Consider the following 12,417-nt stretch of genomic DNA (forward strand, 5'->3'; position numbering starts at 1 on the left):
TAATGGTACCCACTAGATGACTGACAAATGTTACGAACCTACGAATTCCCAGAATTCGCTAGTCATTGAAACTGGTGAACCTCCGGCACACAGAAAACCGGACGTATGACAGAATTTACACGTGAAAAAGGCAGAGATGGTGGAAAGTCAGCATGTTCATGGCTAATATACGGCGAAGGTGGGACAACACTTCACGTGGCCTGCCAGAATGTGGGGGCCTCTGCGCATTTAGAACAAAATATTTATAGATTCTATTCAAATTTCATTAGAAGAACTTTCAGCCGTATATTTGATCCGCAATCTCTCCATCTTCGCCAAATCTAATAAGGCTCCCAGATCGTTCCTTAGCTAGCCATTGGGAAAAAGTGGAGTTGGTTACCGAACAGCTGTAAACGTGAATTTCGATGCCCTAGTTACCATGACTCCGGGCACAACGATCTAACTAAAAGAGTCTGTATACTGCTCTTTCGATACTCTGTGTACGAGGAAGACGGCAGGATAATCCATTCTACCCAGCCCACTCTTACAAAGATTTTTCTCTCGTGTGAGCGCTAACCCTAATTTTGCTCTATTTCCAACTGTTTCTGAGATCCGGTCAACTGATTAGATGGGGTTTCGTTGTTTTCAGATAAATGGGGCGGGGAAAGATAGAAATAAAGAAGATCGAGAACAGAACAAATCGGCAGGTGACGTTCTCGAAGAGGCGAAGTGGGCTGATAAAGAAGGCGCATGAACTGTCTGTGCTGTGCCAGGCAGAAGTGGGTCTCATCATCTTCTCCACCCGAGGGAAACTCTACGAGTATGGCAGTCACGGGTATGTGTTTTCATTCACCCATTTTTCTCATTCCTAGGGTTTCCATTCATTCCGCTTTCCCTATCATTTAGGGTTTTTTTATTTTAGGAGATAAAATTATGAGAGTTACACAAAGCAAAGTGCTGCTCTGCTTTGCCCCATCTGCTTCACAGTTGCAGCTGCTGGAACATTAAAAAGTTATTGTATTTCAGGTAGTTTGGTTCTTAAGATATGGTTCTCAATTAAAAAAAATTGAAAAATGGTTAACAGCTAGGCATAGTTATCTTCCCAGAACCCTTGAAATTTGTATAAAAGAAGAACATAAGCTACTCTGGTGTCCCATTCAGAAGCGAATCGAACGCCTAAGCTATTTATAGAATCACGAGTAGCCCTTTTCTATATTTTTTGGCATCCATTTTAGCCGGCACTTTTCTTGAAAACCTACCATGGGCCTTCTGCTAACACTTCTAATAATTAATCGTTCGGAAGAATATTCCGAGCTGATTGATTTGCATTTTGTCTGAAGAACATATTTGAAAGTTTTCGAGACATTCCATCTCTTCTCGGAAATCTAGTCTGATACATGTCCAATTAATCTATTGTTCATTGTTTATTGTTTAACAGCCTAAAATGCCTATAATATATTTTAAAATTATGGAAAACCAAAATGTAGATGTGGAAATCTGCAACAAAATCTTAAGTAATTCGAAGTAAGAATCAAGAATAAGATAACATGAATTATTTATAGAGGAAAAAAAAATTAACTAAAAGTTTCTACTAAACATTACAACGATTTTCTGTGAATACTGCTCACCCAATATGTCCAGACTATAATGTTAAACTTTGTCATCATGTTTGATGCTTTTGCAAATGTTTGTACAACCATTAAAAAATATTAAAAAATAAAGGAGATTAATCAGGTTTTATAGCACTTCCAAAAAATATAGATATCTTAATTCATAGTTTTAAAATATATATATTTCATATGATAAAGGAAGAGAATAATTAGTAGATGTCTTTGTATAAAAGAAATTAAATTTCTTTATTTTTTTATTTTTTTGCAGTTTGAAGTATTATATTTAATAATTAAATATTTTAATTTGATTGAACCAAAATGCACTGTTTCTACAAAGGAGATTGAGGAGATACTAGACAGTGCTGTTAGCAAAAGTACCAAGAACAAAACTTATGAGCAATATATAGCCAAATGGAATGGGAGGTCAGTAGAGGATCACTTCTCAAATTACTCCAGGTGTCTGATGCAAGAGCATCCTGGGTGTAGGGTCAATCTTGCATAACCCAAAAATATTGTTCATTTTAATCTTTTCTATTTTAATACGGACTAGTAGATAGGGTGGTTTCTATTTATAGGAACTTGTTATTTTTAGTAAGTTTCTCATATGATCTTAGAATGGTCTCATTTTTTGCATCAAGGTTCATTTTGAAATTATAATCCTACCATAAAAATCTCATTGATCCAACTTAAGTATGAAAGAAGTTATGTCCATATTTTGTTTTTGCATTTATTGTTATTTATTTGTTTTTGTAATGTGTTTATGGTATTAAGTGGAGTACCCTTCATCATTAGATGTTGTAGAGATAGCCCATAGGAGAGGATCACATCTTGATAATGTAATTAATAATGAACCAGTATTACCATACTTTAACCTAGAACCTGAAGAAGATTAGCATAAAAATAGGTTGTTAAGAGTATTGTCTAGAGAAAATTCAAAGCCTAAGTTGTAGAAGTTTCTCCTTATGTTGGGAAATTGGACACCAATGTTGTGTTAGATTGGATCTCTAAAATGGAGAAGTTCTTTGATTATGAAAATACTCTTGATAATAGGATGGTGAAGATTGCAATTACAAGATTGAAAGAATATGCCTCACTATGGTGGGAGCATTTGCAAATTGATAGAGAAAGGCGAGGAAAGAAAAAGATCAGAAGTTGGGTAAAGCTGGGGAACAAAGTGAAGAAAAAAACACTTCCTCCTAATTACCACGTTATCTTGTTGAGAAAGATGCACAATTTGAAACCAAGAGACATGACTATGAAGGAGTATACTAAGGAATTCTATAGATTGGACATTAGATTAGGACATGTGGATGATGATATTGAGAGAATCACAAGGTACATAAATGGATTGAGATCTAGAATTCAAGATGAAATAAGTTTTGTAAAATTGGAAAGTGTGGAAGAAGCATACCAATATGCCTTGAAAGCTAAGGAGATCTTGACAAAGAAGCATGAACAAAGACAAAGAGACAAAGGTAGATCTTATGGAGAAGTTGACAAATCTAATAATTATGTGCAAGGTAAGGAAAACTCTAAATGGAAGAGTGATGAGAAAGGCATGATCGAGTGGAAAGGTGGTGAGTCTTACCAAGGAGGTATGGATTCTTATCGAGGAAGAGGTAATTCTTATTCTAGAGGTGGAAGATGTGGTAATTGGGTAAAAACACAGATCTGTGTCACTGTTTAGGATATCAAACCTTGTTTCGGTGAAATCTCATTTCTCTATCAAAACTCTTTTGTTTTTCAAAAACTAAAAATACCCTTTTATAGATATCAGATTCAATATCATCATTATATAAATTTTTAAGTGTTTTGATTAGTTATAATATGTTATAATTTCAAAATATTATAAGTTGTTATTTTAGCATTTTAGAAGATGGTCCCTCAAAAAAGGGAAAAAAATGTAAATCATATAAAAAAATTTTAAAATTATATTCATCTCTAGAGGAGAGAGTCCTCTTTATGAATATGTATTTTTTTTCAAGAAGGTGTAGATTTGATAGGTAAGTTTTGATGGAAGGAAAAAATTGTTGGACTTTGACAAGGTCAAGCTTGAGTTCTTATAACAAAGAGAATATACATGAAAAATAATTATTTATTTTGTTGTTCCCTAGCTATACATGCCATCTATAGGATATTTTTTAATCAAAACAAAAAAAGATGATTTTAATATACTTGTTTGATGAGAATTACATGCTATATTTTTTATAGTTAAAAAAGGGACTTCAAAATAAAAGAAAATGAATAAATTCTTACTCAAAAAAAAAAAAAAATTATAGGCATAAAATTCAACTAATTCTACACATTTCATTAGATTGCATCATCTTCAAATTCTAAAAATAAATACCATTTTTTTGTCATTAATGTTGAATTGTCACATTTTGATATCCCATTTCTTTATAAAAGGTGACACAGGTTTGTGCTTTTACCCAATTGCTTCAAATGTGGTAAAGAAGGGCATAGATATTTGAATGTAGATCTTCTAAAAGTGGGCAAGATAACATAAATGTTGTGACTCAAGAAGATACTGAGGTTTCACCAAGTGGACCTAAGGCTGGTGAAAATTCTATTGGTAAGAAGAACCTTATGTAATAAGGGAACACATGAGGAACCTTTCCTAAAGAGAAATATTTTTAAAACTAGATGCAAGATGGCTAGAAAATGTTGCAAGGTAATCATTGACAATGGAAGCTCTACAAATTTGGCATCAAAAGAGTTGGTTACAAAGTTGTAGTTACAGAGCCTGAAGCATCCTAAAACCTACCATATTTCATGGATCAAAGATGACCATAAGATATTGGTAAGTGAACAATGTATTGTGAAGTTCAAGATTGGATATTACTTTGATAAAGTTTTATGTGATATTATGCCTATGGATTGTTGTCAATTTTATTGGGTAGACCTTGGCAATATGATAGATATGCTATACATGATTGAAGATTGAACCAATATACTCTTTGGGTGAATGGGAAAAAGAAAATATTGTTGCCTTTGATTGAAAGTCCAGATGAGGTTAATTGTACTACTGTGAAAATTTGCATGGCCAATGGGAAACAATTTGAAAAATAAATTAAAAGGAACCAAGTTTATTTTGTTATAATTCCTAGATGACTAAGTTTTGGTAGTAATGACGGAGTGATAGCAGAAGCTAGTAATGACCGAATCATAGTAGAAGCTGGGAGAAGTAAAGTACCAATAGAAACTAAATTTTTTATGAATTAATAAAAGGATATTGTTTCAGAAGATATTCCTAATGGTTTAGCACTAGTAAGGAGTATAAGTCATTGTATGGATCTGATTCCTAGAGCCAATTTTCCAAATAAAGAACCATATAGATTGATACACACAGATAAGTTCATGAGTTATTGTAGAACGGTTTGATCAAAGAAATTTTGAGTCTATGTAGTGTACCTATTGTATGAGCACCTAAGAATAATGAAGAATGGAGAATGTGTACCGATTCCAAAGCTATTAACAAGATCACAGTGAAATATAAGTTTCCTATGCCAAGGATGGATGACATAATGGATTGTTTAAGTGGAGTAAAGTATTTTACAAAGGTTGATTTAAAGAGTGGCTATCATTAGATCAGAATCAGGGAAGGTGATGAATTGGAGATTGCTTTCAATAAAAAAGATGGTTTGTATGAATGGTTGGTTATCTCTTTTGGTTTGACTAATGCACCTAGTACTTTCATGAGGTTAATGAATGAAGTTCTGAAAAGATTCTTGTGTAAGTTTGTGATTGTTTATTTGGATGACATTTTGATATTAAATAAGACTAAGCAAGAACATCTTGAGCATGTTAGACAAGTTTTGTAGAGATTGAAAGAGGAGAAGTTGATGATTAATTCGAGAAAAAGTGTTATTTTATGCAAGAAGAGATTATATATTTGAGATTTGTGGTTTCAACTGATGGTTTGAAGATGGATCTTGAGAAGGTTAAAGAAATTTTGGAGTGTCCTACACCTGAGAATGTGGGTGAGGTAAGATTATTTCATGGTTTGGCTAGTTTTTACATAAAGTTTATAAGGAATTTCAGTGTTGTTTGTATTGCTATGACTAAAACAATGAGAGCAGATAAAAAGGAATTCAAGTGGACACATGGAGATGATGATAGTTTTAAAACTTTGAAACAAAAGGTTGTTGAGTTCCTTGTATTATTTTTACCTAATTCCAACAAGGTATTTCAAGTTGAATGTGATGCTAGTGGTAGTGCAATAGGAGTTGTATTGAGTCAAGAGGGTAAAACTATTGCTTTATTTAGTGAGAAGTTGAATGATTCTGAAAGGAAGCATTCTATGTATGATCAATAATTTTTTGCTATTGTTCAAGGCTTGAAGAAGTGGAGACATTATTTGATTCCTGAGGAGTTTGTGTTGTATATTGATCAAAAAGCTTTATAGTACTTGGGAAGTCAACATAAATTGATTTAGAGACATATGAATTGGGTTGAGTACTTGTAGAGTTTCACATTTTTTATCAAGTATAAGAGTGGAGTTACTAATGTAGTTGTTGATGCATTAAGAAGAAGACATTCTTTATTGACTAAGATGAAGGTTGAAGTTCTTGGTTTTGATGAAATGAAAGAGTTGTATGATGTTGACCCTGATTTTTCTAAGGCATGGAGAGAGTACAGAGCACCAAATATAGTAGATCACATAAGTAAGTATGATAAATACTTCATTCAAGAAGGTATGTTGTTCAAAGGAATTCAGATGTGTATCATATGAGAATTAATTTGATCAATAAAAAACATAGTGGTGGATTGGCTAAACATTTTGGAATTGATAAGAAATATAGTTTGATGAAGGAGAAGTACTATTGGCCACAAATACATATGGATGTTTAATAATTTGTGAAGAGTTGTGGAGTTTGTCAATTACCAAAGCAGTAAGTTAGAATACATGTCTGTATAAACTTATTGTTGTTCCCAAGAAACCTTGAAGTGACATCAATATGGATTTTGATCTTGGAAAGCCTAAAACAATGAAGGGGTATGATTCTATATTTTTTTGTTGTGGATATATTTTCTAAAATTGCTCATTTCATACCATGTAAGAAGACATCAGATGCTGAGCATGTTGCTGAACTTTTTTTCAAAGAAATCATGCGATTGCATGAATTACCAAGAAGTATTATTTCTAACAGAGATAGTAAGTTTTTTGGTTATTTTTGGAAGACTTTGTGGAAGAAGATGGGTAGTAAATTAAGGTTTAATTCTACAGTCCATCTATAGAAAGATGGATAAATAGAGGTTGTGAAAAGATGCTTGGGTGATTTGATGAGATCTTTAGTTTGAGATAAGCCAAGTAATTGGTAAATGGTATTGGAACAAGCTAAGTTTGCAAATAATAATTTTGTGAATAGGAGTATAGGGAAAACACTTTTTGAGATTGTTAGAGGAATGCAACCTAGAGGAGTATCAGATTTGAGGGATGTTGTTGGTGAAGAAAAGAGAAGTGCTGCAGGGGAAGAATTTTCTAATTTTATGGAGTCTTTACCTAAGGAAGTAAAGTTGAGGTTGGAACAAATAAATCAAAAGTATAAGGAGAATGCTGATAAGTCTAGAAGACATTATATTTTCAAAGTTGGTAATGAGGTGATGGTTCATTTGAAGAAGGGAAGATTTCCTGTTGGAATATATAGTAAGCTAAAGATGAAGACGTTTAGACCTTGTAAGATTTTGAAGAAGTTTGATAGTGGTATTGCTTATGAAGTTGAGTTACTTGATGACATGGATATATCTCCTATATTCAATGTTGCTGATTTATATAGGTATCATGAGTTAGATGATGAGGTTATTGTATCAGATGATAATCCTAAGAAGCAAATTGAATAAGTTGAAAAGTTGTTGGATCAAAGAGTTGGTAAGCGAACAAGAGGAGAAGATTACTATGAGTATTTGGTGAAGTGGAAGAATAGACTAGTTAAAGATGCTACATGGATTTCTCAATTCGAGTTGGATTGAGCTCAGGTTGTGACACTTACATGATTTGAGAGAGTCATTTCTTTCAACTCGAGTTGTCTGATGTAGAAGCATCCTAGGTTGCCTTGTAATCCTAATTTTTTTTTCATCCTGCCAGTAATTGGTGAGTTCCAGTTTCTAGTTAGTACCAAGCTCTAGTTGCTACTGAGTGCTAGTTACTATTAAGTTCTAGTTGCTACCAAGCTTCTAGTTGCTACCTACTTTCAGTTGCTTTTGAGTTCCAATTTCTAGTTGCTACCAAGTTATCCACTGTGTGTTGAGTTATCCTTCTTATGCTGAGTTATCTATTGTGTGCCAAGCTATCCAGTATTCACCAAATGTTTCTTCATTGACCGAGTTGTCTACATTTTAGGTTCTTAGTTGGAGCTAATTTTTGTATTTAATTTGGATTGTTTTATAATTTTATGTAAGAAATTTTGACAAGTATAAATAGATTACTTAGGCTTAGGGTAGAATAGGAAGGGGAGGTGGAACTTAGAGGATTTTGAACGAGGTGTATATATGTCTAGAAGTGCAAATTTAAAGTTCAATCATTAACCTAGAAGTTTCTTTTCTTATTTAGTCGTAATCCAAAATGCCTTACAATTGAGCATGTATGTTGATTACTTGATGCATCAATAAAGAATCTCTCTCTCGCTCTCTCTCTCTCTCTCTCTCTCTCTCTCTCTCTCTCTCTCTCTCTCTCTCTCTCTCTCTCTCTCTCTCTCTCTCCCCCTTTGGTGTTGTTCTCTCATGTTTTCTTCCATTGTGTTTACTCTAAAAGGTGGTTTGGATAGTTGGGTGTGCCCTTGGTGCTAGTTATTTCTTCCCTCCTTACACCATGAGAGGTATTGTTGGGGTTATGCCCCTGCCTACTTCTAAGTAGGTGATGTAAAGAGTGTATCTGTCTAGCAGTACAAAGCATTATTATTTGACTAGACTGAATGTTGATACTTCCCATATGGGGGAGTATTTGTCATGAGATATGTCATTAAGGACTCCTAGTATTTGGTATTGAACAATGTCTTTGGACACTTGAGCTAACTCAAGATTTTGTGCAACATATTAGCAATGGGTATTTAACAATTTGTATGTTGCAACATTGAGATTGAGGTCTTTGACATTGATGTCAATGGGGGAGAATATGAATGAAAAATGTCTCCTAAGTCATGGGGGAGAGTATGTATGTGAAGAACTCCTAAGTTGTGGTGGAGTGATATGTCTTTAGAAAGATTTAGAAAGATCCATATAAAGAAGCAGGAATGTCCAACTAATGTATTGTGAATTGTTTAGTGTGAAGTAAAAAATTGATGTCTAAGAAGGAATATCCACCTATGTGTATCTATTGTGTTTAAGATTCATTTTAGTGTGTGGATAGCTGATGTCGGTCTCTACATCTAGAGGATTTTAGAATTTCTTGATGAAGAGGATTTGAGTAGATGAGAACAACAACAAAGTATTACTTAGTATTCTTGAAACTTAGATATTTTCCATCTATGTTGCCATCAATGCCAAAGAGAGAGATTGTTACATGAATGCTAATGATACTACTTTGGGGGAGTATCCTAAGCATTGGAGAGTATTGATATGTTGCATTCATGACTATGTTACTCATTAATCTCAACATAGTATGGACTTTTTTGTAAATATTAGGTGAGTAGCAGAAAAAGATGTTGATGGTATAAACAATAGTTTGATTGTCAGGTCATGTACCATTATGATATCTTTGCAAGAGTGTTATGATGATGTAGTTGAGTGCACAGAGTTTGAGTTGAAGATGTAAAAAAGTTGTACTTTTTTTATAGAGAGTAGTTCAGAGACAAAGTATTGGAGAGAAGTTCTTGATGGTTGTTGGCTATCTTACACCTAAGATGTAATGAAGAGATGTGTAGTTATCCAGTGACAAGGGACAATTTGTTGATGATGTCAATGACTATACAAGCCATAGTATTGCATATGTGAAGTTTTCTATTGACTGTTAGTCAACAGTTCTATTGTAATTGTAATTAATTACTTATCTTATTATAATTAATTGGGAAAGCCTTAAGGCCAACTCAAGGAATTATTATGAAGATGTGGTATAAAGGAAATATGTTTTCCTTGATTGTAAAGTGTATGATGTATATTGAGATCTTTGTTGAACTGAAAAGTGCAAAAAGAAGAAAAGTGTTTATTGAATGTGTGTAAGTGATCCAAGGGATTACCGGATGTGAGATTTGAGATTTGGTTACAAAAATAGAAGGAGCAGAGGTTTGATTGACATGATAGAGAAAGAGGGAGGAACAACACAATAAAAATTCTATTATTTTGTAGGGAATAATACAGAGATAATTGTGAGAGTGGATTCATTGGTCTTTCCCTTGATGTTGTTTGGGCAGTGGATCCATCTGTCTTCTACAACTCTTAATAGGGTTCGGACAACTCCTAACAGAGTTGCAATCTCCTACCAAGGATTCAAAGTTTCCTAACACAAAATCATATGTACTGAATATTGTAATAGACTCCTATAAAGGTCTATCCTCTAACAAGGAATATTTATATTAGTGCATCATCTTGTGCATATGATTCCCACTAGGGCTTTCCCTCTGATCAATGGTTTCCCTAGTTAACATATCTGGTGTTATTACATATAAGTATCTTGTTGTGGTTTCAATTTATATTACTCATATGTTTAAAGATTGTTTATAGTTGATAATTGTGATATTAGTTGGATAATTGATTCACCTCCACCCCCTCCCCCATTTATATCAATGGACTATATATTCTAATAGGGTAAGAGGTCGAAGCCAATATTGATTATTTTGTGTTTGTATTATTTATTAAACTTAAGTATATTTCAACCCAAGACCTCTGATATAAGAGGCACACAATTTACCATTATGTTGTAGGCTCTTGCCTTGTGAAGAAATATTAAACTAAAGTAGTAAGAGATATATTTTTACATTTTTTATTTATCAATTTATTTATTAAAATTATTTCACTATTGAAATTAAGGAAAGAAATATTTATTTTAAGTACTAAAATATATTAATTATTTTAAGAAAAATAATTTACATAATTAGCCCATGTATTACAAGAAGGCAATAGTAGTGAAGTTATTTTTTATTATTTTGAAAAATATAACTTTTTTTTTTCCCTAAAAAGTTCTTAGTTTAAATTTATCATTTTAAAAATTAAAAGCATACACAAGTTGTATAATAGAGAATACAATAATATGTTGTATTACCTTAAATTGGAAAAGTTCCAATTCCATGATGATTTGACACTCGTGTGTTGCTAGACTTGAATTTAATTTTCTTTTCTACCATTTCTTCTTATTTATTTTCATTTTGCATAGGTAGAATTAGGGTATGATCTACTAGACACTCCTTAGTATTCCTATTTCATGCTATGAACATCAAGGTAGGATCTAACCACTTGGGTCCTCCCTTATCTTCCTCCAATCACTTAGAATCTATTTTTTTGCACTCAAACCATAATTTCTACAAAACTGCATCTATTTTTTAAAGTCAAGGCCTTTTATGGGATGACTAGGGATTTCTAGAGATTATTGGATGTAGATAGAAGGGACATTGTGTGTCCTTTCACAATAAGGGACACAATACAACCCTACATGACCAATCATGGATGTAGCGAGTCCTTGCTTGAGACCCATTTTTCATTTCCCTCTTATGTCCAATTTTATAGATTGGTGTGAGGAGTTAATTTTATGGCCCAGTAACCTATTGCCAATCCCGTAATAAGCCCATCGATTTTTCTCATTTTGCATCTAACACTCATATTTTCATCCAACATGGAGTAACAGTTAAGCCTTGAAGTTTATACTCATTCAACTGTTCAAACATTCAAGCTATCGTCAAGTGCATTCAGGGAGTTTCAAGGAGTTCATTTGGTTTCTTCATTATTTCTTCGATACTCATGCTACAACCTTTCAATGTCTAGCTTCCTTAATTAGTAAAAGTGTCCATCTTATCATCAAGGGAAGATTTTTGTTTGGATTCATCCTTCTTTCATTTATTTTGACCTATTCAATTGGTAAAGTGAGTTAATTGCATTTGATTTGAGAAATATTACTATTGTGAACTGAATTCAAGCATTTACTTTACTTTTTAGTATTTCAATTTTAGTGTTAATTCCTAAAATGGGACTAGAACATGGAAAAATGCCCATTAAAAATCTAAAACTATTTTTATTATAGGTTGTGGATCTCAAAGGAAAAATAGTTTGCATATTTGAATACCTTTACGTGAAACTTAAGAGATATTAAAATTGTAAGAGATATTTGAATACCTTGCCAAACAAAATTGAATGATTTATGGGATTCTATGTTCTCACAATTTCAAGTTTGGGACTCCAACCATTCACTGTTTGAATTTAAATAGACATTGAAAAAACAGATCTAATATTCTCCTTCATTTTCAAGGTGAGTCATTAACTGTTTCCTTTATTTCATCATATTTACTTGATAAATTTATTGTCTTTTATAGCTCTTTCTACACTAGAGTTGTAAGGGTCTTGTATTCTTTTTCTAATTCTATAATCATTAGATATTTTCTTGTATTTGTGCTCCCCTATCACTTGGTTGACACTAATCTTCTTAGATCTAGTTACCTTAAAATTAGAATTGAAAGGATCAATTTTCTTCATTCCCATTTGATGTATTAGCCTATGCGATAAAATTGTGTTTACTTGCTTCTCATTTCCCCTTACTAATCCATAAATAAGGAAAAGTCTTTTTAAAAGGATTATGAATTTAATAAGCCATATTAACTTAAAATAAAAAGGTCTTCCTTGAATTATAAATATGAGAAGATTTAATAGAAGGAAGGAATAAATTGTGTGTGTGTGTGGACATGGTGTT

The 12,417-nt window shown here is 32.8% G+C and overlaps 1 protein-coding gene across 1 annotated transcript in view; it reads left to right on the forward strand.

The window, feature by feature from the left end:
- The first annotated feature begins 324 nt into the window (after positions 1-324).
- LOC149537643 (agamous-like MADS-box protein AGL11) overlaps positions 325-12,417 on the forward strand; it is a 71,567-nt gene continuing 59,474 nt past the window's right edge. Inside the window, exons 1-2 of the mRNA XM_089801392.1 lie at positions 325-544; positions 629-814. Of these exons, the coding sequence (XP_089657518.1) occupies positions 633-814 (182 nt within the window). The 5' untranslated portion in view covers positions 325-544; positions 629-632. The remainder of the gene's footprint in view (positions 545-628; positions 815-12,417) is intronic.

The sequence above is a fragment of the Cupressus sempervirens genome, chromosome 9 (genome assembly GCF_028749045.1).
Source record: "Cupressus sempervirens isolate cs-2001-9-10 chromosome 9, ASM2874904v1, whole genome shotgun sequence".
NCBI lineage: Eukaryota > Viridiplantae > Streptophyta > Pinopsida > Cupressales > Cupressaceae > Cupressus > Cupressus sempervirens.